The sequence below is a fragment of the Artemia franciscana genome, chromosome 9 (assembly GCF_032884065.1).
Source record: "Artemia franciscana chromosome 9, ASM3288406v1, whole genome shotgun sequence".
In the NCBI taxonomy this organism is placed as follows: Eukaryota; Metazoa; Arthropoda; class Branchiopoda; order Anostraca; family Artemiidae; genus Artemia; species Artemia franciscana.
This window is the reverse complement of record NC_088871.1, coordinates 804290-827257: the sequence shown is the minus strand read 5'-3', so window position 1 is coordinate 827257 and position 22968 is coordinate 804290. Positions and strand designations below refer to the sequence as shown.

General features: G+C 35.4%; 1 protein-coding gene across 2 annotated transcripts in view; it reads left to right on the top strand.

Annotated features, from left to right (window-relative positions):
* Nucleotides 1-22968, top strand: part of LOC136030852 (E3 ubiquitin-protein ligase UBR2-like) — a 151719-nt gene that overhangs the window by 2873 nt on the left and 125878 nt on the right. For both annotated transcript variants that reach the window (XM_065709903.1, XM_065709902.1), the window contains exons 2-5: nucleotides 6656-6732; nucleotides 12198-12269; nucleotides 13653-13902; nucleotides 21004-21213. In XM_065709903.1, coding sequence (XP_065565975.1) covers nucleotides 6656-6732; nucleotides 12198-12269; nucleotides 13653-13902; nucleotides 21004-21213 — 609 coding nt within the window. The remainder of the gene's footprint in view (nucleotides 1-6655; nucleotides 6733-12197; nucleotides 12270-13652; nucleotides 13903-21003; nucleotides 21214-22968) is intronic.

Sequence of the window (22968 nt, the reverse complement as noted above, 5' to 3'; positions counted from 1 at the left end):
TAATGTTATTGTTGGTATTGTTGTCAAAGATACTCAAAAGCAAAGAAAAGGGTCAAGTGATGAGAAAAAGTCTAGTCATTTGGCTGAGATAATAGACAATTTTTGCTGCAGGGAATTTTGCTTTTGCATTTTGATGCAGGGGACAACAAACTCTTGAGCAAGTTTGATTTTAACCAAAAAATTGCTAATTGTGCAAAGCATTGGAAAACTTTACTGAGGTCAAGACTTCTACTAAACATCAATATCAATCATCAATCTGACACATTGCATTTGGTGAGCTGTAATAATTTTGATTGCTCATTGATACCATTGTGGTGCTGTAACCATGCAATATGAGATGAATAGATAATCTAAGCATATTGACACCAACATGAAAGGCTCCTATAGAAATGGGACAAAAGAAAAGATAGAAAAATTCTCTCTCAAAATACTATGTCCAAGAATGCACTCATTGTTGAAATTACAATGTTTGAGGATGAGAGGATTATTTCTAATGTTGTTATTGGCATTGTTGGCAAAGGTACTCAAAAGCAAAGAAAAAGGACAAGGGATAAGAAAAAGTCTAGTCAGTTGGCTAGGAAAAAGACAATTTTTGCTGAGGGTGCAAAACTTATCCCAATCAAGGTGAAAATCAGACAAACCAAAGATTGGCAGAAGATAAACAAGGCGTTTTGATGCAGGGGACAACAAACTTTTGGGCCAGTTTGATTTTTACCCAAAATTTCTATATGAGACTAGAAGAGAACAGAATCAGGCTCAGAATATGGTGTTCAAGAAAAAAATTATAAATCAGTAAAGGGGGGGATAAATGGTGCTAGTATACCTGCCTCTAGTGGCAGGAAATGCATCTTCCAAATAATATTACTGGGAAAAGGACCTTGTTTAGGTATGTCAGAAAGGATAATTGGCCTCATGATTCTTTGGCAATGGGCTCCATGTCTGAAGGGTCATATTGGCATCCATAAACACAATGCCTTTTGATTTATTTTAAACCAACATTTAGTTTTAAAGAATAATGGTCCAATTGCTGAAGTGTGGGGGGTTGATACACCTAATATCTCTAAAGACATAGTTGCTGAACTATTCTACTATGCTGAACAAAATGGCTGTCTCAAAATTTGGATTGGATGCATTTGGTAATGAGAGAAGGGCTGCCTGATCTCAAATCTCTTATTACTATTAATAAGACCACCAGAACTTTTAATTTTCAATTTAATTAGCTCCTTTAAAAGTTTCAATGATATTTCTAGCTGTTACAGAGTGATGATGCTTATGACATTGCTTATATGCCCTTTTGAAAACCTGTGTGCATGCATTTTTTACTTTAATTGAAATTCCTAAACATTCCCTAAAAGTTTCATTAGCGTCATTGGTTACATTAACTGTAGTAACAGTACTTAAAGTGTACATATAGTGCCTTCTGGCTGGTTCAGAATCCCCATGAGCTTACCCTTACAGGTCTAAATTAATAATATAAGTTGCTCTTCAGATATTGCTTTGTCATCTTTTTGAAAGTCTACAGGCTCATAGTTTGTTTTTGATTTAGTTCAACACTCACCTAAATATTCCTTAAAAGCTCCTTCTTAATACCCTTAGCTTGCACAGTAGCAATAATTATAGGAGCATTAGTAGCAGTATTTGTGTTGTACCTTTTGTTTCTTCAACTTCCCCTTCAACACACACTGACTGCTTTCAACTTGTGTGGGCATAGTGTATTCTGGTTTAGTTCCACACAGTTTCTAAATATTGCAATTTTTTTTACCTTAATATCCTTGGTTTTAATAGTGTAAGTAGTTAGTGTAGGTGTAGAATTATTTGTAGTTGCCTAAGCTTTAGTAGCAGTAATAGTAACAGTAGTAGTAGTAGTATGAGTAAAACCAGTAGCATTAGGATGCAAATATTTTCTTTTGGTTAGTTCAACATCCCTCACAACAAGCTCTGTTAATTTCAGCTTCACATACCAAACAGTTCTTAAGATACATTCTTTTGACAACCTGGATGCAGAGGGCATGTTCTGATTCAGCTCATCTTATCCCCTTGAAGTCTCATGATAATTTCACCTTCATGCCCTTAGGCATAGTTGTAATAGTAGTCATAGTTGTAGTATTAATATTAGTAATAGCATTGAATAACAGTAGTACTACTAGCAGCAGTAGTATTAACCTATTGCCTTTTGGTCAGTTGAACATCCCTCTCATCAAGTCCTGGAAGTTAACTTAATACAATTAGCAATTGCTATGATATTCCTGATGAGTCCTTTGTTGGAACTATCTTTTTGGATATCCTCAAGGCATTTGATACTGAAGACCATGAGATCCTGTTGAAGAAGCTGGAAAATGCTGGAATCAGAGAAAACACCCTGAAGATTCTTGTTTCGTTTTTGAGGAGACCAATCACTATATGTACAAGTAAACAAAGCTGAGCTAGGAGATTTTCCAATAAACTGTGGTGTATCTCAAGGCTCCCCTCTTGGCCCCTTGCTGTTTGCGATTTGAATAAATGATCTTCAACATGCACCTTCTGAGTTGGTGATGGATCTGAGTAAAGAGACTGCAAATTCGAAACCAAGAAAATCACTGTTCTTTTTGCCAACAACACTAACCATTCAGTTATGGCACTTACTGAGCATCAACATTTTTCCTTAATGAAGATATGATCAGCGTTGAGATATGGATGAGGCTTAACCAGCTCAAAATTAATTACAACGAGTCTGCCTTTATTGTTTTTGGGAGATTGACAAACTAATACCCATGGCTGAAAGAACTTGATATTGATGAATTGGTAATATCACAAAGAAAAGTTGTGAAATATTTAGGTGTTCTGATTGATGAAACAATGTGTTTTCAGAACACATTCGGTGCATATCCTCAAAGATTGCAAGAAACGTAAGATTGTTAAGAAAACTGTAATACCAGTTCACTCAAAAAGTGTTATCGCTGCTTCACTCTTCACTAATCTATCCATATTTATTATATTGTTGTTCGATATGGTACATTTTCGACCCATCTTAAACAGTTGCAGTCATCACAAAGCCAATCAATGAGAGTGATATATGCAGTAGAGAGCCAAATTTCTGTAAGATCCATCTATTCTCCTGTCCAAATACTGATGTTCTATGGATTAAATAAGTTTTATAAGATTTTGTTTATGTTTGATATTATTAATCATATTGTTCTGATTTGCTTTCGGAATATGTTTTCTACTGCTGCACATCTTCACAGTGATGGAACTAGACAGGTAAGCCAGTATAGGAGACCACTGAAGGTGTTGACAAGGTTGGCATTTTCCAGTCGCCATGCTCTTCCACCACTGTTGAATAGATTGCCTTCTTTGTTGAAAAATGAGTTAGATAGGATAATTTCTGTTGCCAGTTGAGACTTCATTGCCTGTCTGAGTATGACTTTTGATTTTTATTTCTTGACCAGAATCATAAGATTGTGTTGGTATGTTGGTAGATGGAAGGTGTGGTAACCCAATGTATATGTGTAATGTAATGTATTCTAGGAGTAGCTATACATGCCCAGAATACTGGGCTTCATGCTTTTTATGTATATATTAGCTATGTAATAAAGATCTCCATTATTAATTTTTTTTTTTTGAGATATGCTATTTTGACAATATGCATGCACATAGCATCTTTTGACCTAGTTCGAATGTCTCCTTAATTCTGTAAACGGAGTTGTGTGGTGGTAGTTGTAGTAGTATTGGTAGCATACAAATATTGCCTCTCTTATCATTTCCTGAATTTTCTAAATTAATATACTCAGTCATTCCTGTGTTGTACCCTTTTGACAATCCATATGCACATAACAGGTTTTGATTTAGTTCAACACTCCCCTCAACATTATCTGAAAAGCTCCCCTGAATACACTTTGTCTTCTTGGAAAGTAAACATCAAACATGCTTACCTTCGTCAATAGCATATACTATGTGTAAACAATGAACAAAGTGGCTAACTTACAGCCCTTGTCCTAAAAACTCTGGAGAGGTTGACATCCTTGAAGACATAATTATTGGACCTTTTCAACAATGCTCAACAATATAGCTCTCTAACAAAGTGGCTAAACAAAGTGGCCCTCTAACAAATCGGCTAACTTACAGCCCTTGTCCTAAAAACTGTGGAGAGGTTGACATCCTTGAAGACATAATTATTGGACCTTTTCAACAATGTTCAACAGTATAGCTCTCTAACAAAGTGGCTAAACAAAGTGGCCCTCTAACAAAGTGGCTAACTTACAGCCCTTGTCCTAAAAACTGTGGAGAGGTTGACATCCTTGAAGACATAATTATTGGACCTTTTCAACAATGCTCAACAGTATAGCTCTCTAACAAAGTGGCTAAACAAAGTGGCCCTCTAACAAAGTGGCTAACTTACAGCCCTTGTCCTAAAAACTGTGGAGAGGTTGACATCCTTGAAGACATAATTATTGGACCTTTTCAACAATGCTCAACAGTATAGCTCTCTAACAAAGTGGCTAAACAAAGTGGCCCTCTAACAAAGTGGCTAACTTACAGCCCTTGTCCTAAAAACTGTGGAGAGGTTGACATCCTTGAAGACATAATTATTGGACCTTTTCAACAATGCTCAACAATATAGCTCTCTAACAAAGTGGCTAAACAAAGTGGCCCTCTAACAAAGTGGCTAACTTACAGCCCTTGTCCTAAAAACTGTGGAGAGGTTGACATCCTTGAAGACATAATTATTGGACCATTTCAACAATGTTCAACAGTATAGCTCTCTAACAAAGTGGCCCTCTAACAAAGTGGCTAACTTACAGCCCTTGTCCTAAAAACTGTGGAGAGGTTGACATCCTTGAAGACATAATTATTGGACCTTTTCAACAATGCTCAACAATATAGCTCTCTTAAAATTTTGATTGGATATGTCTTTGGGAATGATAGGCTTGGGGGGAGGCTGACATTCCTCCATTCATTTTTGACCCTTAAAAAGGGCATTAAAACTTGCAACTTCCTATCAATTGAGCTCCATTCAGTCGAATGTTTATGCAACTATTCATTCCATTAAAACCTTATATGCCCTGGGCATAACTTATAATCCTTGCACATGCACTCTAGGGGATTATGTAAACCCTGAAAACATTGTTATATAATTTTTGGACTATTGGTAACAAAATGGCTATCTCACAATTTCAATTGGATGCGTTTGCCAGAAGAGGATGTCAGGGAGGGGGGCTAGTTGCTCTCCATTATGTTTGACTTGTAAATGGGGACCATAACTCTACATTTCAAACCGAAGGCGGGGGCTGCCCCCGATCACTTTGACTCTTAAAAAGGGAACTGGAACATCTGATTTCCAATCCAATGAGCCCCCTGTGGTGTTTATACGATCACCTTTCCTATTAAGACCTTGTATGCCCTCAGGAAATAACTTATATCCCTTGTGCTGAGGGGTTGGAGGAGTGGATGTTATCCTCAAAGACATAATTTCCAGACCTTTCAACTAAGCTGAACAAAATGGCTATCTCAAAATTTGGTTAGATGTGTTTTGATAAATGATGGGCATGGGGGACAGCTTGTTGCCCTCCAATCCCTTTTAACTATTAAAAAGGCCCTCTTAATTTCCAATCGAATGAGCCTTTTTGATGTTTCTATGACAACAAGAATCAGATTAAAAAAACTTACAATACCCAATTCAATGCTCTTTCCAATTTGATAATCATTACAATTGTATTCGAGCCCTCCCTAAGAGGGCTAAGTGCTAAGAGGGCTAAGACCCTCCCAATTAACCCTAAGAGGTAGATTTATCTTTAGTCTGGACATAAAAGTTTACTGGTTTACCATTATTTTTTTTGTCCTTATTTCTCATCAACAGTTTGTTCTTAATACCAAATAAAGCCAATAAAAAACAATCAAAATCCCGAAATGTTTCTGTATTCTCTAGGGGCTATAGTTGTAATGATGAGAAAAAAAAAAAAAATCGGAATTTTGGTTGTATTATAGCTAATTCTGAGGGAGAACGTCTTTTCAAGATTGCCATTAGTAGATTTGAATAAAATTGCCCATAATTAACTCAATGATTACCATTAGTAGACATTGATATAATTATGGACTTTTTTTTGTAGTGAGCAATAAGGAATCAAAATAGAATAACAAAAGTATTCTATTTGCTTTCAAGAGCTGACATGTTCTTTGAGAGCTATAAAAATGGTAAGATAACATGTATTCACAAGTCAAACATGGCTTCTTCAAATAATGATAATTTGAGCTATAACTAATTTGACTAAGGCTTATAAAATGTATTTTTATCAAAAATTGTATATGCTAAGGGTTTCGAAAAGACAAAATTCGAAGTATTGGACTGTGTCCTAAGTTTGACAAATGTTAATACTGCCAAACTGAAAAGCTATGCATGTGTGGGATAACCATTGAATTCACCAATATTCCCCTCCCTCTCACAAGAACAATCTTCTCCCCCTCTGCATCTAGTCTAAGGTTAAAAAAATGACAAAACCAAAATAACAAATTTTCATAATTAGTGCTATGTGTTGAGCATTTATATTTTTTTTGATGTTTGTGCCAATTATAATTTATGGGCCTCTTTTTGTGTGATTAATTATTGATTGAAATTATTTTGGTGTGGCTATTGTTTCATCCTATTTCTATATGAAAAAAGTTTACTATCTTTTATTTTTAGGAGCTATCAGAACTGGACAATCCACCAGCCTTGTGTGGCAAAGTATTCAGAATGGGCGAACCAACGTATAGCTGCAGGTACATTAGAAATATTGGAAATTATAAATTATTAGATATCATACTTTTTGTTTGACCATTCAAGTAGTTACAAAACCTAGGAAAAGAAGCTGTTTTATATTTACTTGCAAACAAATTTGCCTTTGTTTTTTGAACACTGTTTTGTGTTTAATATGCATCAATATAGTCTTATTGATATCCTGTCATGATAACCTTTACCTTTAAAACTATAATTTGAAATTGACCTTTACAACTATAATTTCTTAGATATAGTTCTCGATTGCAACAAGTTTCAAGATTTTCATAATAAAATTTCCCAACCTTCAATTGCTTTCCAGATTCAAAAGCAGTTTATATATACAGAAACACAACTCGCTTTTAATTTGTTAATATTAAGTAGAAAAGGCTAGTCTAAATAGTATGCAAAAGAAGGCTCTAACCAAATTAATAGCTGAAATAATGTTTATTGCAATCATATAGCTGATAAGTTCTCTTGGTTTCCGGATGGATAAATTGAGCATAGTGCCAGTGATAATAAAAACACAGATGAGTTATTCTAAAGCCTTGCCTTTTGTTTTGTGATTCAAGGACCTTCCATAATTTGCAAGTTTCAAATTCCATTCATTCTTCTACTTTCGGATGTGTCTACACAGATATCTGGAAGGTGGTGAGTCCATGGGAGGAGGAGGCCTTTTTGCACCTGTTCCTCCTTGCTAAAATGTTAAGATGGTAGTAATTATATCAATTATCTGTACTGTAAAGTGTTTTGTTTGTTGGTCTACTGTGCATCCATATAAATACCAATTAATTTGCTAAAAATAGAGCCACATTAAACTCTCTTGTAAGAGGTGATTGAGTGGGGTATGTGCAGGGGGGAGAGGGGATATAATATGTTTTGCTTAAATAGCACATACTACTACCTTTCTGGTAGGAGAAGACAAAATGAGAATAGGGGAGGAGGAGAGAGCCTAGTTGGACTTAAGGATAATTAATATTGTGTCTATTTACATGGCTTTATAGTGTGGTGAATACCTGTCTCAAGTTTTTTACCAGATAGAACCACTTACTGGAGGGTAAAGAAAAATTATTTAGGGGTAAGTTTTCCAGGTTTAGTGGAAGGGCCATTCTGACTAATTTTTTCAGAAAAAGGGATTCCCCCTCAAGTGTGTACTACTATAAGATGCAATATTAGAAGTTTCGAAGTTACAGAAGGAAAATTGTCCACAGGTTTTAAATTTTCATAACCCATTTTTGCTGAAATATTTTTTTTCATATTAGGCCTATATGATTTATTTGGAACATTTTACAATGCTGTTTAGACCAATTCCAGCTTCAAGTTTTGCTAAATCTATACTAAATCTATATTTTTTGAAGCATAGTAATTAATTTATAGAAAATTTTATTTATGTAACTTAAAACCATATAATTAGAAAACAAGATAGATAAAAGGGCTCTATGGGACAGAATTTTTTTTTTCTGATACCAAAAGAGTTTTTTTTTAAATCTTAGACATCCCCCATACCATTTTACCAGAGCAAGCCTTATAAGCTTGTCTTTATGGAAGTAATTCTGTGGGGACCTTTGCCTATAATTCTAAGCAGAGGCGTTGTAATATTTTCACTTGAGGATCAGTCTCCTAAGTCCAATGAAATGCTCTTATAAATCAATATACTCACAAGTCTTTGACGAACCATTAAAAAAGTTATAAGAAAACAAAGAACAATCTTTTGAATGGACTGTCAAAGTACATTTCCCTGAGAAATAAACAAAAAGAAAATATCAAATTTAGACTCTGAAAATCAGGCTTTACATGCAGGTTTTGAAGAAGAAGGAGAGGAATTTCCGATAGAATATCCAAAGGGATTATTAAATAATAATAATCCAACCCTATCACGTTTCCCCAGTAAGCACCTTTCCAAGATTTATCAGAAAATTCGGTCTGGCTCAAATGGGCTAAATTTTCAGGTGTTTTCATATCAGTTCCCTAATTCAAGTGGCGAAGCTCCCTCTTCCCCCCTTTACAGGTCATGTAATCATAAAAATGAAACAATAGATCATTGCCTATTTGAATGTAATATGCTAACGTTTGCACAGTATACCCTGCAATGTAAAATGTTAGAATGCTTCAAACACCACAAAATTTCACTAACAGCCAAGAGCACACGGAGCACAGAACTCAATATATATTCTCTTATAATTCAACTCCTAGTATCAAAAGATTCACTGGAAGAAATATGAGCAGATACAAGATAAATAAGGACAAACCAACTTCGTAGCTCTGTCCATCTCACAGAGTGAGTCAAAAGGAAAAGGGCTGAATAGTCTCAACTGAAAAGCCTGCGACTGCTGGAGAAGAAGAAGGAAGATGGGCTCCTGATTAAAAATTATTATCCATTTTGAACCACCTAAAAAATAGGGAAATACTCCTTACATAGAATTTGCTTGATGGTTACTCATGCTACCTGAGTGGCTAGATATATAGTAGGAGTACATCATGATGCTTTTAGAAGGAATGGCCTTGTAAGTGCTAGACAACAAAAAGCATCAATGTCTCACTTTTACGAATCTAGGAGCTCAAGGCCTGACATTAAGTCTGAATGTTTTATAACTCAGGAATAGACGAAAATTATTTAGAGCATATTCCAAAGTTATATTTTTGTCAATTATTCTAACCAACATAATACATTAGCTATTAAAAAATAAATGCTCCAGATGAGATTAAACCTCGTCATCTATTTTTGATCAATCCACAAAAATAGAATAGCACTTTATATACAATTTAATCTGATTCTTCTCACTTTTCGTAAATAGAGGGAAATAAATTATTTTATCCAATTTAAGAAATGGGTCTTGGAGGGAAAATCCATTTGGAGGGTACTGGAGGAAAGTGATGCCAATGAATTTAGAAAGAACAAGGAATTTTATTTAAACAGTTATAAATTCATAAGCTAGACCTAAAAGAAAAGATGCATTTCTTGGCCAGTTGGCAGTTTATTGGCAACTATTTAATTCTCACAGCATTTTGTTTTTCTTTGTGAAGTCACCAAAAAAAGGTATTGTTCGTGAGCTAACTAGCAAAGTCAGCTTAGCTTTCCATTTGATACTGCTAGACCGTTTTTTTGTGAGAAGAGAAAAAATGGCTAGAATTGGAAAGCAAATCTAGACTTCTATCGGAAGGTCTTTTAGCGATAAATTCAGACTATTACGCTCATGACTTTAATAAAGCTCTAATTTTGACTCTTCCTTGTTTTGTAATCAAGAAATGAATAGTATTTTTGAAAACCTTACAAAATCATGACTGACAACCAATTATTAACGCTAGTTTACTAAGAAAAGCTAATTGTGATAATGAAAGCGCAGTTAATTTTCAAATAGCTAGCCTTTTCAGTAAATATTAGCGATAATTTTTGCTGGTCGGTCCTAAACGCTAACTTTACCTATCATTGGTTATTCATGATTGTCACTTTTTGTGTTTAAATCATCGCTGTCGCGAATAGACCCTTGTTAAGTCTATTTAAAAATTTACGATTTTTTTTGATACACCATCTTTAGGGTTTTTCCGTTGTTAGCAATTCCTACAGCTGAAAAAGCTTGCATTTGTAGTGTATTAGTAGCTGATCCGGTAATCTTTTATTGATTAAAAAATATTTATTTTGTTTTCAAAAAACGAGTAAACTTTTAGTAATATACGATTAGTAATATCATTTTCACACACATCTTAATGTTGCTCAATATTACAAGTCCTGATTTTAATTATATATGAACAAAATTATAAAGGGATTAATGCCAGATTTGTCTTTCACTCAATCGGACTATCTGTCTTAGCTTTTTGTACAATTAGTCATGGCTTGATGCCCACAACTACTTGATTTTAATTCAATCATTGAATTAAAATCATTTGTCGTTAATCACTGATGAGAAAATCAATTGATCACTTCAATTAAAATCAATTAATCACTTGAATTAAAATCAATTAGTTGTGGGCATCAAGTCATGGCTAATTGTGTAAAAAGCCAAGACAGATGGTCCGATTGAGTGAGAGGCAAATCTGGCATTAACCTCCTTATTAGGATTGTATAAAAATGATGTTAGTTCATTTGTTAATAGATAGGTCTATCTATTACCCGTCTATGTGTCATCTCTAGGGCAGAAGAACTAAGGTAGATAGTCATAGAACTAAGATAGTCATAGAACCTATAGTTTTCCAAGTGTTTGATTAAATGGCGGGAGTAAGTATGACTCTCTTATTGGACCAATAGTTGTTTGTTAGCTTCTAGAAAAGCACGCCCGCCTAGAGTCTCAGGCAGGTTGGCCAAGAATTTGAAATTGACATAGAACCGTTAGATTGCCTAGAATGAGAGGTAAACAAGGCACGCTTACCTATGGTCTTAGGCAGGTTGAACCAAGAATTTAGAATTGACACAGGACCATTAATTTGCGTGGAATGACAGGCAAACAAGCATCTAAAGTCAAATTGGGCCCATCTGCGACTAGTGTCAGGCAAGGCAATTGATTCAATTCATAAACTTAGACATTTGCACTAAAAAAAACTTCTTCAATGTTAGTTGACCAACAAGTTGATTGGAATTGGAAGGGGAATAAGCGTCCAAAGCCTAAAATGGCCAGTCTGTCTAGAATGTTAGGCGAGTGAACCCATTTATAAGCTAAGACAGTTGAACTAACAAAAAATGAATCAAATACTGGTTAGTTGACTATTTGTGTTTGTGTCTTGGGTTTGACTGTCTAGGCTTGTCACAAGCTCAGGGAGTTATACCAACAAAAATGCCCAGATAGTCAGTAAAATGGTATTACCTCAGACTAGGCAGCCGAGGAAAAATAAAATTGTGCCTAATTAATTAATTGAAAATTTGCAACCAGAACCCCTAATGATAATCCACATATTCTCACCTGATAATCCAGGCACAGTCACCTAAATCAGAATTTGAGTCTGAAGGAGAGGAGCTAAATCTGCGAGCAGATCCTGTTGAAGTGACTGAATGTTCTTTTATTATGAAACAGGAGTTAGTTAATCAGTCATCAAAGTGTTAAAATCCTCTTTTTTGCTTGTATTCGGTGCTTTTATAAAAAAAAAAATGAAAAATAACATGTATATGATATAAGGAATGTGGCTGAATGCGGCTGTTTGAATATTCAAGGCTTTTAGGGTAACATTTTTTAGGCTTAAACGTAGAAAAAAAATTCTAAAATGATTTTACTCCCAAATAATGGTAATTTTTGTCCCCTCCGAAATTAGGCACTCTCTAAGTGCTAAGGTGTTGCCCCAAGCACAAGATTCCCAGAAGGATAAACTAGACTCTTTACTAAATTGAAGAAACTCTAGATGAAGGGGTATTACCTTTTTTAAGCATACGTAAATCAGAATCATAATTTTTTTTTTCAAAGCTGAAAGTGATGCTTGAAAAGAAGTACCCAACTGGTCTTGTAGCTACAAGGCAACTCTAAAACATTTCTGTATTTTATTTCAGGGACTGTGGCACTGACCCAACATGTGTACTGTGTGTTGACTGTTTCAAAAGGTCTGCACACAAACAACATAGGTGAGTAGGTAAATTTTCTAAAATATTCTTTCTAGGACTAGAAACATCAAATTCCCAGTGTGCAACTAGTCCTTTGACCAGTGTAGTTTCTACCTTTAAACATATTTTTAACTTTAGGTTGAAGGTATTTACAGATGATTTTGGTTGGATAACACCCTCTGGAAATTGGTTCTAGAAGGATACCTAATTTTAGACAAAACCCTTTATTGAGTCCTCGCCTTGGCGTTCCCATATTTTATATTTTTTTTTACTTTCGTTGATAAACAGTGGTATTAGGTGAAAAATTTCCATAGAAGAATTGAATGTACTTGTCAATGACGGAACGTCATTGGCCCCGCATCGAATACGCCGGACATGTCGTAGGGTAATTGAACTGGACAGGAGAAGTGGTTTTAAATAAATAACTATTTACAACTTTTTAAAGGGTGTCTCAAAGAGATCGCCAGATTTGAATCTACTATAAATTGAGTTTACCACACATTCACACTATTTATGAATATATGGAAAACAAAAGCGCAGTCAAAGCATAACCTTTGTGATCAGTGACAACAAATCGAAATAACAGGCTTTTCACAACCGGAATTCTTTTTAAGACACCCTTTAGTACAGCAGGACTGGATCTAGTTGTGGTAGGTACTCACCATAATCGGTGAAACTAATTCTCTGGCATCTACCAACTTCCTTAGTAGCTTTATATTTTTGAAGATGAATTTGGGATGCTGGGGCAGGATCTTAGACTTGGAGTTAAGCAAGTCCTTTAGGTTTACTGTAATAAGACATAACATTATTAAGACGTCTTAAGAAGAAGAAAAGAATCTGAAAAGTTATGCACCCAGAGTGCACTTTACCAAATCTGTGTTTATCACTCAATAAAAGTTTACACAAGATTGAGTTATCTGGTTTCTGATTGGTAACTCGGAAGTTAATGTAAGTTGTACATATGTATCTCAAATGTCTTCCTACATTTATTAGAATGAAAATAAAATCATTTTTTTTTTATGAAAACTCACAATTTTAAGGTTGGCAAGAAAACTCACAACTCGACCAACTGTCGTTTACTTATTTATATTTGGGACCCTAAAAACTTTTTGAGATATATAGAATAGAGGCATGGCAGGGTTGAGCTACCGGTTGTTTTTGTTTATTCCAAAAAAAACTTGTGAGTAAGAAAAATAAAGCCTTTGATTCAGTAAAACTCCCTGCCACTTATGCAAGCTCCTTTCTTTATTTAAAAAAAGTCCCTGTTATTCATCAGGTTTGGATCTTCAAAAAAAAATTGGTGGGGGATTTCTGTTAAAAATATTTTTGGTTTCTTAGTGTGCTTTCAACACGCTTCCCCCGCCCTGCTGACATCCTTGATTTTGTTTGCGCTTTTTCCTTTAGGTACCGACTTAGTATGTCAGTTGGCGGAGGCTATTGCGACTGTGGAGATCCTGAAGCCTGGAAAACTGAAGCGTTTTGTGAAAATCACGCCAAAGGATTGGCGGCCTCTGAAGAGGGCCGTGAAAAATTGATGGCCAGAATGCCCCCTGATGTTATGGGAAGGACGAAAATTGTGTTTGCAACTGTTCTGAAATATGCGTATCAAATCCTTACATCAGAACTCACTATGAACCTACCTCAGGATTTGCAGGTAACTGTGCAAATATACATGGATTCCATTAATCTTGATGCTTTGGAGGTGGGAAAGGGGTCATCAAAATATGACACAGAAGGGATTGCCCCTGGTCCTACAAAGGGATGCTGTCAGATCTATCTTTTTTTAGATTTGTCACATTTGTCCCTCTACTCATTTTCATATAACGTTTTCGTAAATCTCTATTACTTGCATATGCTAATGATTGATATCCCGTCCCCCAAATCCAATATCAACTCTCCTTCTTGTGAAGTCCTCACTACCTATTCAGATTATCGGTGTCGATCTGTTTTACGTTGCTGTGTATCCCCCCTTATTTTATTCCTTTTCTTTTTTGGGTTTTCGTTTTCTTCGTTCCGCTTTTTCTATCAAAGAGTTTAGTTTGCTTATATATTTTCTCTATAATCAGGTAGATAAGGCTCAAACAAGTGTTCACAAGGAGTAATTTTCATTTTATGAAATTTAAATTAAAGAAATAATTTTATTCTCTTTTTTAATTTTAATTTCCAACCTGCTTTTTTCGCCTTCTGTATTCAAGGCTGAACCTACTTCTTTCTTGAAGCACACGAAATGAGAATTAGTAATTCGTTTTAATGTATAAGAAACTGCTGAATGCAAAAGTCCCCATAACCGTGTGCACTGTGAAAATACTTACCTAATTACAGTTATCTGAAAAGCTCATCATTCAATTACCTAATATTCAAAAACTGTTTACTTATGCTTATCTAATATTTTAGTCAAATAGTAATTTAAATTAACAAGTAAGACGAATGGAATGTGATTAACCTCTACATTCTTGTGTTGAAATCTCTCTAGTAGTGTAGAAAATCGTTAATGGCTTCCGATGATTGGAGACTTCGGACCTAAGGTCAACAGCCTGTACGGAAGGACCCGAAGGACGGACTGGGGTTTCGGTAGACTAAATTTCTAATTCTTACTCAGAATTAAATGAATATAGTTTATTGAGCTCATTTCATTATATTAGAATTTCAGAACATTTAGCTTATTCTTATTCTATTCGCCTCGTTTGCCCCTGTTTGAGACTGTCCTCATTTTGCTGCTTGGATATCTTGAAGCACATCACAAAGTGGTTCATGGAATTTTGGAAATCTATCAAGGACTAGTTGTGACCTCATCCAGGAAGTTTTTTTTTGTGTTCAGAAATGACCTTTGAACTCTGATGACGCTGTCATTGTGGTAACAATAAAAAAAATCTCGTAGAGAAAGGTCTGAGAAATTTGATGCCCATCACCAGTCAGTCTTTTGCGGCTACTCACTCAACCTTAGGTCTCTTTAAGCCATTCTGGGTTTGTTTTTGCTTGAAATTAGACGGATCATTTGTATCACTTTTTCAAGTCCGAGGGGTATGACTTCATTTTGCATAAGCTCTCTTTGCAATTGCTAGATTACAGACAGCTTCACGCGTACGCTTCGGGTGGTAACCTGGATGAATAGCTTCTATTGTTTTCGTTAGCTGCATCAAAGTACCAAGGACAGTGAAAACGAAATCTTACTGTTTGGATTGGTTAAGTGGAAACTTAAAAAACCGTACATATCTTAAAAAATTAATAACAATAAGAAAGTTGATTTTTTTTTTCAGGAAACAGATCTTCATGTGCAGTTTTAGTATTAGCAAAAAAAAAAACGAAAATTCAGCTAGAAATGAGCTTAATACACATGGAACCAAACTGCTTAAAAAGATGTAAGTTTCCTTAGAAGGTGTGGTTGGCTTTGGAAAATCAAAAAATTCTTAAGCTCGAATTTTTTGTGGACAAAGGTTTGTCAGACTAAACAAATCAGTTTTGCTTATTCAATTTGCGATTCAACGTACTGATGGAAATGTGATACTTCCCTCATCCATAAAAACTTCATAATTTTGTAACAATCAAAAGGAAAATCCTCTCAGGTATGAATAGACCCAAGATGGATCCAGTGGTGGGGAGGGGCAAAAACTTTTTTTTTATTTTCTTGGTGCTCTGGGGGTTTTGATCCTCATATGCTTCTCCAACTACTTCATATATTTCTGAATTCTGCTCCTGGAGGATAAATCCCTCTTCTTACTTTCAAATTGATGCAAATAATTTTCCTTGATTTAATATAAATTAACCGATCTTTTGGTGTCGGCATAGTGTATTGTTTTGTAAAACTCCCTGGGTCCTTTGTTATGAACAATCACTAGTTCATTCCCCTTTCCAGTTTAGTTATTTCATCTTTGGATAACATTGTTTTTTTTTTTGGCTCTTTTCCCTTGGTTTTGGACAGCCATGCAAGGGTACGCTCTCATTTATATGAATTTTTTGCTGCAGTATCGATAAAAGAAGCTATTTTTCTCTTCTTAAACTGTCTTTTCATTTCTAAACTTCTTAGATTTCTTTTGTTTTAATTTTGACAATTACTTTCTATTTCAATTTGAACTTGAGACATAAACTGCCAAAAATTTCCTGGGAATTTGAGGAATTTAGACTGCCAAAATTTTGCTGGGCATGTTATCTGAACTGCCAAAATTTTGCTGGGCATGTTTTTAATTTAACGATTTTTAGGAACTGAAAAATAATTAGTGACTCATGTGACCGTTTAAACTAAATTTAAATACCTAAACATTTTAGTTACTACAATTTCTATAAAAACATATTCTATGAAAAATTCATTGGGAATAATTAGAATAGAACCACTAACTACCAGTCTCCTGAAAATGTTTCATATTCACTAACTTTCATTACTTAAATATTCAGTCCTATTTATTCTAAGGGTCATTCTGATAAGGTTGGAACCAGTGCTAGCTTCGTTGGTTTTTGTTTAAAACGTTCTCGCTTTACTTGTGAATTATTCATTACTCTGTTATCACCATTTGGGAGTAGTCAGAACTTGTAGATATAGCTTTTTCCTACTATTTTTTTTTCTAACTTCATTCTCTGGAAAAAGACAAACAGCAGGAATGTATCGCTATTAAAAAAAACGCCATCTAATCTAAGGTTGCTATAACCTGCAGGTAAATTACTTGGGAATAAATATTCATTTTCATCAATAAAATAAATATAATTATCGATATGAGCCCTATAAGGATGCATGGCCAGCAAGGCAAAAGTTTCTGAAGACTTTTGCTTATCTGCCTGGAATGGTCTCTCGGAAAGTATTAGAACAGTCGGTAATTTAATTTCGTTTAAAAGAAAGTCAAAGAATTTTTTATTGGAAAAGCTGGTTGAAACTTGTGGTTTTTGGGAGAAGGGGGAGGGAGGTTGTGATGAAAAAAAATGTTTGAAGATTAAGATTTTTTGAAGTTGGCGTTTGTGAAAAATATTGAATTACTTTTTATGTTATTATTGACTGAATTCTGTTTATGTTAGGAGACTGTTAGAAGATACAGCCACCCACAAGACTTCTGTCTTTATATGGCTCTTGAGTTTTTTATATAATGTAGTTGTGTTCTTTTTTTTGGTTAAGTAATAAATATTTGAATCTATCTGAATTAACTTCATTTCGTGAGAAAAAGCTGCTATCAAGATCGCGGAGAAATACATTGGAATAGTTTCTTCTTAATATTACATAAAAAAACAACTAATTTTTCTAACTGAAAGTAAGGAGCGACATTAAAACTTAAAACGAACAGAAATTACTCCGTATATGAAATGGGTTGTCCCCTCCGCAATCCCTCGCTCTTTACGCTAAAGTTTGACTCTTTGCCACAATTCTACTTTTTAAAACAATTAAAAGCTTAAGCGTAAAGAGCGAGGGATTGCGGAGGAGACAACCCATTTCATATACGGAGTAATTTCTGTTCGTTTCAAGTTTTAATGTCGCTCCTTACTTTCAGTTAGAAAAACTAGTTGTTTTTTTTTATGTAATTTCTGAACGTTTTTGAATTAATGCATGTTTGATTTTGGCTCTCCACACATAAATTATTAAAATGAAATTTACATTTTAATTTCTTTTTTGACTAAATGGCTTTCTCTTAGTTCTGATCAGACGATTTTGAGAAATAAGGAATGGGGAAGGAGGCCTAGTTGCCATGCAATTTTTCGGTTACACAAAAAGGCAACTATAATTTTAATTTTTAACGAATTTTTTTATTAGTAAAAAATATACGTAACTTAAGAATTAACTTACGTAACAAACTTTTATATTCTTAAATTTTTATTATGTATATGAGGGGGTTTGTACCCTCGTTAATACCTCGCTCTTTACACTAAATCGTAAGTTTTGTGCCGATTCTTTAAGAATGACCCCTGAATCAGAAAGGCCGTAGAATAAATAGTTGAAATTACTAAAAATACTATAGCATAAAGAGCGAGGTATTTATCTCCTCCTAAATACCTCGCTCTTCATGCTAAAGTATTTTTAGAACCCCTCATATGCGTAACAATCTCTGTTCGTGTTAAGTTTCAATGCTACTCCTTGCTTTCAATTGAAAAAAACTTTTCCATGTTTATTTTTTCATTGTCTTTTTTTTATAGTAATTTTAGAAAATCCTGCGCCCTTTTCATTGAATTTCTGTTCCCCCATGACATATTTCTCCAGGGAAAGATCCTCCCACATAGCTCCCTCTCCTCAACCCCACCCCCAAAACCAAAAAAAAAAAAATCCCCTGAAAACGACTGTACACTTCCCAATAACCATTATTATATGTAAACACTGGTCGAAGTTTGTAACTTGCAGCCCCTCCCCCAGGGACTGTGGGGGAGTAAGTCATTCCCAAAGACATAGTTATTATGGTTTTTGACTATGCGGAACAAAATGGCTATCTCAAAATTTTGATCTGTTGACTTTGGAGAAAAAATGAGCGTGGGAGGGGGCCTTGGTGCCCTCCTATTTTTTTGGTCACTTAAAAAGGGCACTAGAACTTTTCATTTCCGTTAGAATGAGCTCTCTTGCAACATTCTAGGACCACTTGGTCGACACGATGACCCCTGGGGAAAAGAAAAAAAAAAACAAAAAAAAAAACAAACAAACAAATAAACACGCACCCGTGATTTGTCTTCTGGCAAAAAATACGAAATTCCACATTTTTGTAGATAGGAGTTTAAAAATTTTGCTATTGGGTTCTCTGATACGCCGAATGGGATGGTGTGATTTTCGTTAAGATTGTGTGACTTTTAGGGGGTGTTTTCCCCTATTTTCTAAAATAAGACACATTTTCTCAGGCTCGTAACTTTTGATGACAAAGACCAAATTTGATTGGTCTTATATATTTAAAATCAGCATGAAAATCCGATTCCTTTGATGTATATTTTAGCATCAAAATTCTATTATTTAGAGTTTCGTTTACTATTGAGCCGGGTCGCTCCTTACTACAGTTCGTTACCACGAACTGTTTGAAAGAAAATAATTCGGTATTTCGGGGCTTCTGACATTATTACTCCTTTGCGGAAGTTAGGCTCAAAATTTGAAAAGGATTATATTTTTTCTCTGGGCCCCTTCCACCTCTTAGTTCGTTTATTTTCCCGTTAGTTTTCACCTGTTTTCGCTTTATAGTTGTGCTATTTCTTAGCAGTTCTTTCGTTAGTTGAGTTATGCTTGTGGTATATATGTTTTATCGCTCATATAGTTGTGTTATTTTCAAATTATACTCCATAATAGAGAGGCTCCGAACACCCAGCATTGTATATTAAGCTCTGAATTTGACGTTTTTTTCTAACGTGACCAGATTCGTCCTGCGCCCTGCGCCCTTTTCATTGAATTTTTCTTCCCCCATGACATATTTCTCCAAGAAAAGATCCTCCCACATAGCCCCCTCCCCTCAACCCTACCCCCAAAACCAAAAAAAATCCCCCTGAAAACGTCTGTACACTTCCCAATAACCATTATTATATGTAAACACTGGTCGAAGTTTGTAACTTGCAGCCCCTCCCCCAGGGACTGTGGGGGAGTAAGTCATCCTCAAAGACATAGTTATTATGGTTTTCGACTATGTTAAACAAAATGGCTATCTCAAAATTTTGATCCGTTGACTTTGGGAAAAAAATGAGCGTAGGAGGGGGCATAGATGCCCTCCAATTTTTTGGTCACTTAAAAAGGGCACTAGAACTTTTCATTTCCGTTAGAACGAGCCCTCTTGCGAAATTCTAGGACCACTTGGTCGATACGATGACCCCTGGGGAAAAGAAAAAAAAACCAAAAAAACAAACAAACAAATAAACACGCACCCGTGATTTGTCTTCTGGCAAAAAATACAAAATTCCACATTTTTGTAGATAGGAGCTTGAAACTTCTACAGTAGGGTTCTCTGATACGCTGAATCTGATGATGTCATTTTCGTTAAGATCCTGCGACTTTTAGGGGGTGTTCCCACTATTTTCCTAAATAAGGCAAATTTTCTCAGGCTCGTAACTTTTGATGGGTAAGACTAAACTTGATGAAACTTATATATTTAAAATCAGCATTAAAATGCAATTCTTTTGATGTAGCTATTGATATCAAAATTCAATTTTTTAGAGTTTTGATTACTATTGAGCCGGATCGCTCCTTACTACAGTTCGTTACCACGAACTGTTTGAAAACAGACTTAATAAATCTGGTTTGAGGCCCATATAACAATTGAAACTGCCGGTCAATTATCAGGGACTGAGAGTTTCACAAGTTCCATAGGAATGCTGAGAAATATATTGAAATGACCGCCCCTTCATAAAAACAGTCGTTTTGCCTCAGGGCTCATATTTTTGTCTCAATTAAGCTGTTCACTGTAAGAAAATCTGTTCATTTTTAAGAAGATCTATTTTTTGTATGAAAATCTGTTCATTGTAAGAAAATCTGTTCATAGTAAGAAAATGTTTTCATTGTAAGAAAAACTGTTTATTGTAAGAAAATCTTCCTGCTACCACTAAGGTAAGTATGTGAATACGGGTTTCCCCCCTCCCCTTGAAGTGTCCATGTTTCGGAAATTTTAATCATATTTTTTTTTGTATAAATCACCTGTTCTTTTGTATTTTGACGGATTTGCTGTGACAAAAAAAAAGTTTATATTTTGCATTCATTCCGCTTCCAGTCAGCTATGAGAATAAAAATTTCCTGAACCATTCTTATCCTGAAGACTTTATTTAATTGATTTTTATATTTAATTTGAGTTTAATTTCAGAATTTCACAACTAACAATTTAAATCGTAGGTTAATTTTCCGGGGAATGAGATTGCACAACTTTCTCTGGCTGAAGAAGAAGTCTATTGCACTATGCTATTCAACGATGAAACGCACACTTTTGAGCAAGTGATAGACACGTTAAAGCGAGCTATTGATTGTGCACAAAAGGAGGCTGTTGACTTTGCTACAATCATTGATAGAGAAGGACGTTGTATTGTTAAATGCTCAAATTTTGCTGTAAGTACTCATTTTCACCAGTTGATTAAACTTACAAGGGGGAAACAAGAAGAATCAGAATTACAGTGTAAAACCAGTCTAAACGTTTTACAAAAAAATCGTATTCCCTTCGAGATACTATCACATATTTCCCATCACCTTGTTGTCACCAACCATGTAAATTCAATGTCCTTTCAATTATTATTTTATGCTTAAAAATATGTAGACGCCAGACGGAGCCAGGCTAGGCGAGTAAGATACGTGGGCTACCGGAATCTTGTCCTTTTTAATCACAAATTGGCGGAATTTCACTCTGTCTTTTTGATCGTCAATTAGAACACAAGAACAAACTTTGTAGCGACCGTTTTTATGCTAAAATTTTTGCTTTAAATTCACTAAACCGAACTCTTAAGATTTCCTACTAATATATGACGGTTATTCTTTTTTTGGGTGTCTGTAAACCAAGGCTCTTAAATTTTCCAGTAGTTTTATCATGTCGGGTAGTTGATGGATGCCCTGGCTGAAGGTTCCCCTCAATCGACGTTCGTCCATTTTGAACAAATCAGTGCAGGAAAAAACAATCTGCAGATGGACGCAGCACGCTAGGTTGACAAAATAGGCGTCGCAAAATTGGTAATTAGTTGGCCTACATACGCCTATTAGCTGCTAACCGCAATGCTATCCCAGTTTCTTCTGGGTTCTCTCTTACTAAAGACTTTTTATAATGTTACTTGTGATTTGGCATAAAGACTTTGCAGATTACAAATTTTGGATATTCTCATCAATTACTGCTTCAAATCTTATTTGTCAGACCAAGTAATAAAGTGGCTATTGGGTACCGGATTGGGTCCTGTTTGGATGGAAAGTTTTACTGTTTCAAATTATTGCTTCAAATCCTGAGGCGTCAGACCAAGTAATAAAGCGGCTCTCCAGTGCTCGATTCGGACCTCTTTGGGTGGAAAGTTTTACTGCATCAAATCCTGAGCAGTCAGACCAAGTAATAAAGCGGCTCTTCACTACCCGGTTCGGACCTCTTTGGATGGAAAGTTTTACTGCTTCGAATTACTGCTTTATATCCTTATTCGTCAGACCAAGTAATAAAATGGCTCTTCGATACCCGGTTGGGACCTCTTTGGATGGAAAGTTTTACTGCTTCAAATCCTGAGTCGTCAGACCAAGCAATAAAATGGCTCTTCGGTACCCGTCTGGGACCTCTTAGGATGGATAGCTTTACTGCTTCAAATTACTGCTTCAAATCCTGAGTCGTCAAACCAAGTAATGAAGCAGCTCTTCAGTACCCGGTTCTGACCTCTTTGGATGGAAAGTTTTGCTGCTTCAAATCGTGAGTCGTCAAACCAAGTAATAAATTCGCTCTTCAGTACCCGGTTCGGACCTCTTAGGGTGGAAAATTTGGCTGCTTCAAATCCTGAGTCATCATACAAAATAATAAAGCGGCTATTCAGTACCCGGTTTGGACCTCTGGATGGAAAGTTGTACTGCTTCAAATCTGGATTCGTCAGACCAAGTAATAGAGTGGCTTTTCAGTACCCGGTTTGGACCTCTTTTGGATGAAAAGTTTTACTGCTTCAGTTTGCTGCTTCAAATTCTGACACGTCAGACCAAGTAATAAACTGGCTCTTCAGTACCCAGTTCGGACCTCTTTGGATGGATAGTTTTACTGCTTCAAACTACTGCTTCAAATCCTGAGTCGTCAGACCAAGTAATAAAGCGGCTCTTCACTACCCGGTTCGGACCGCTTTGAGTTTAAAGTTTGAA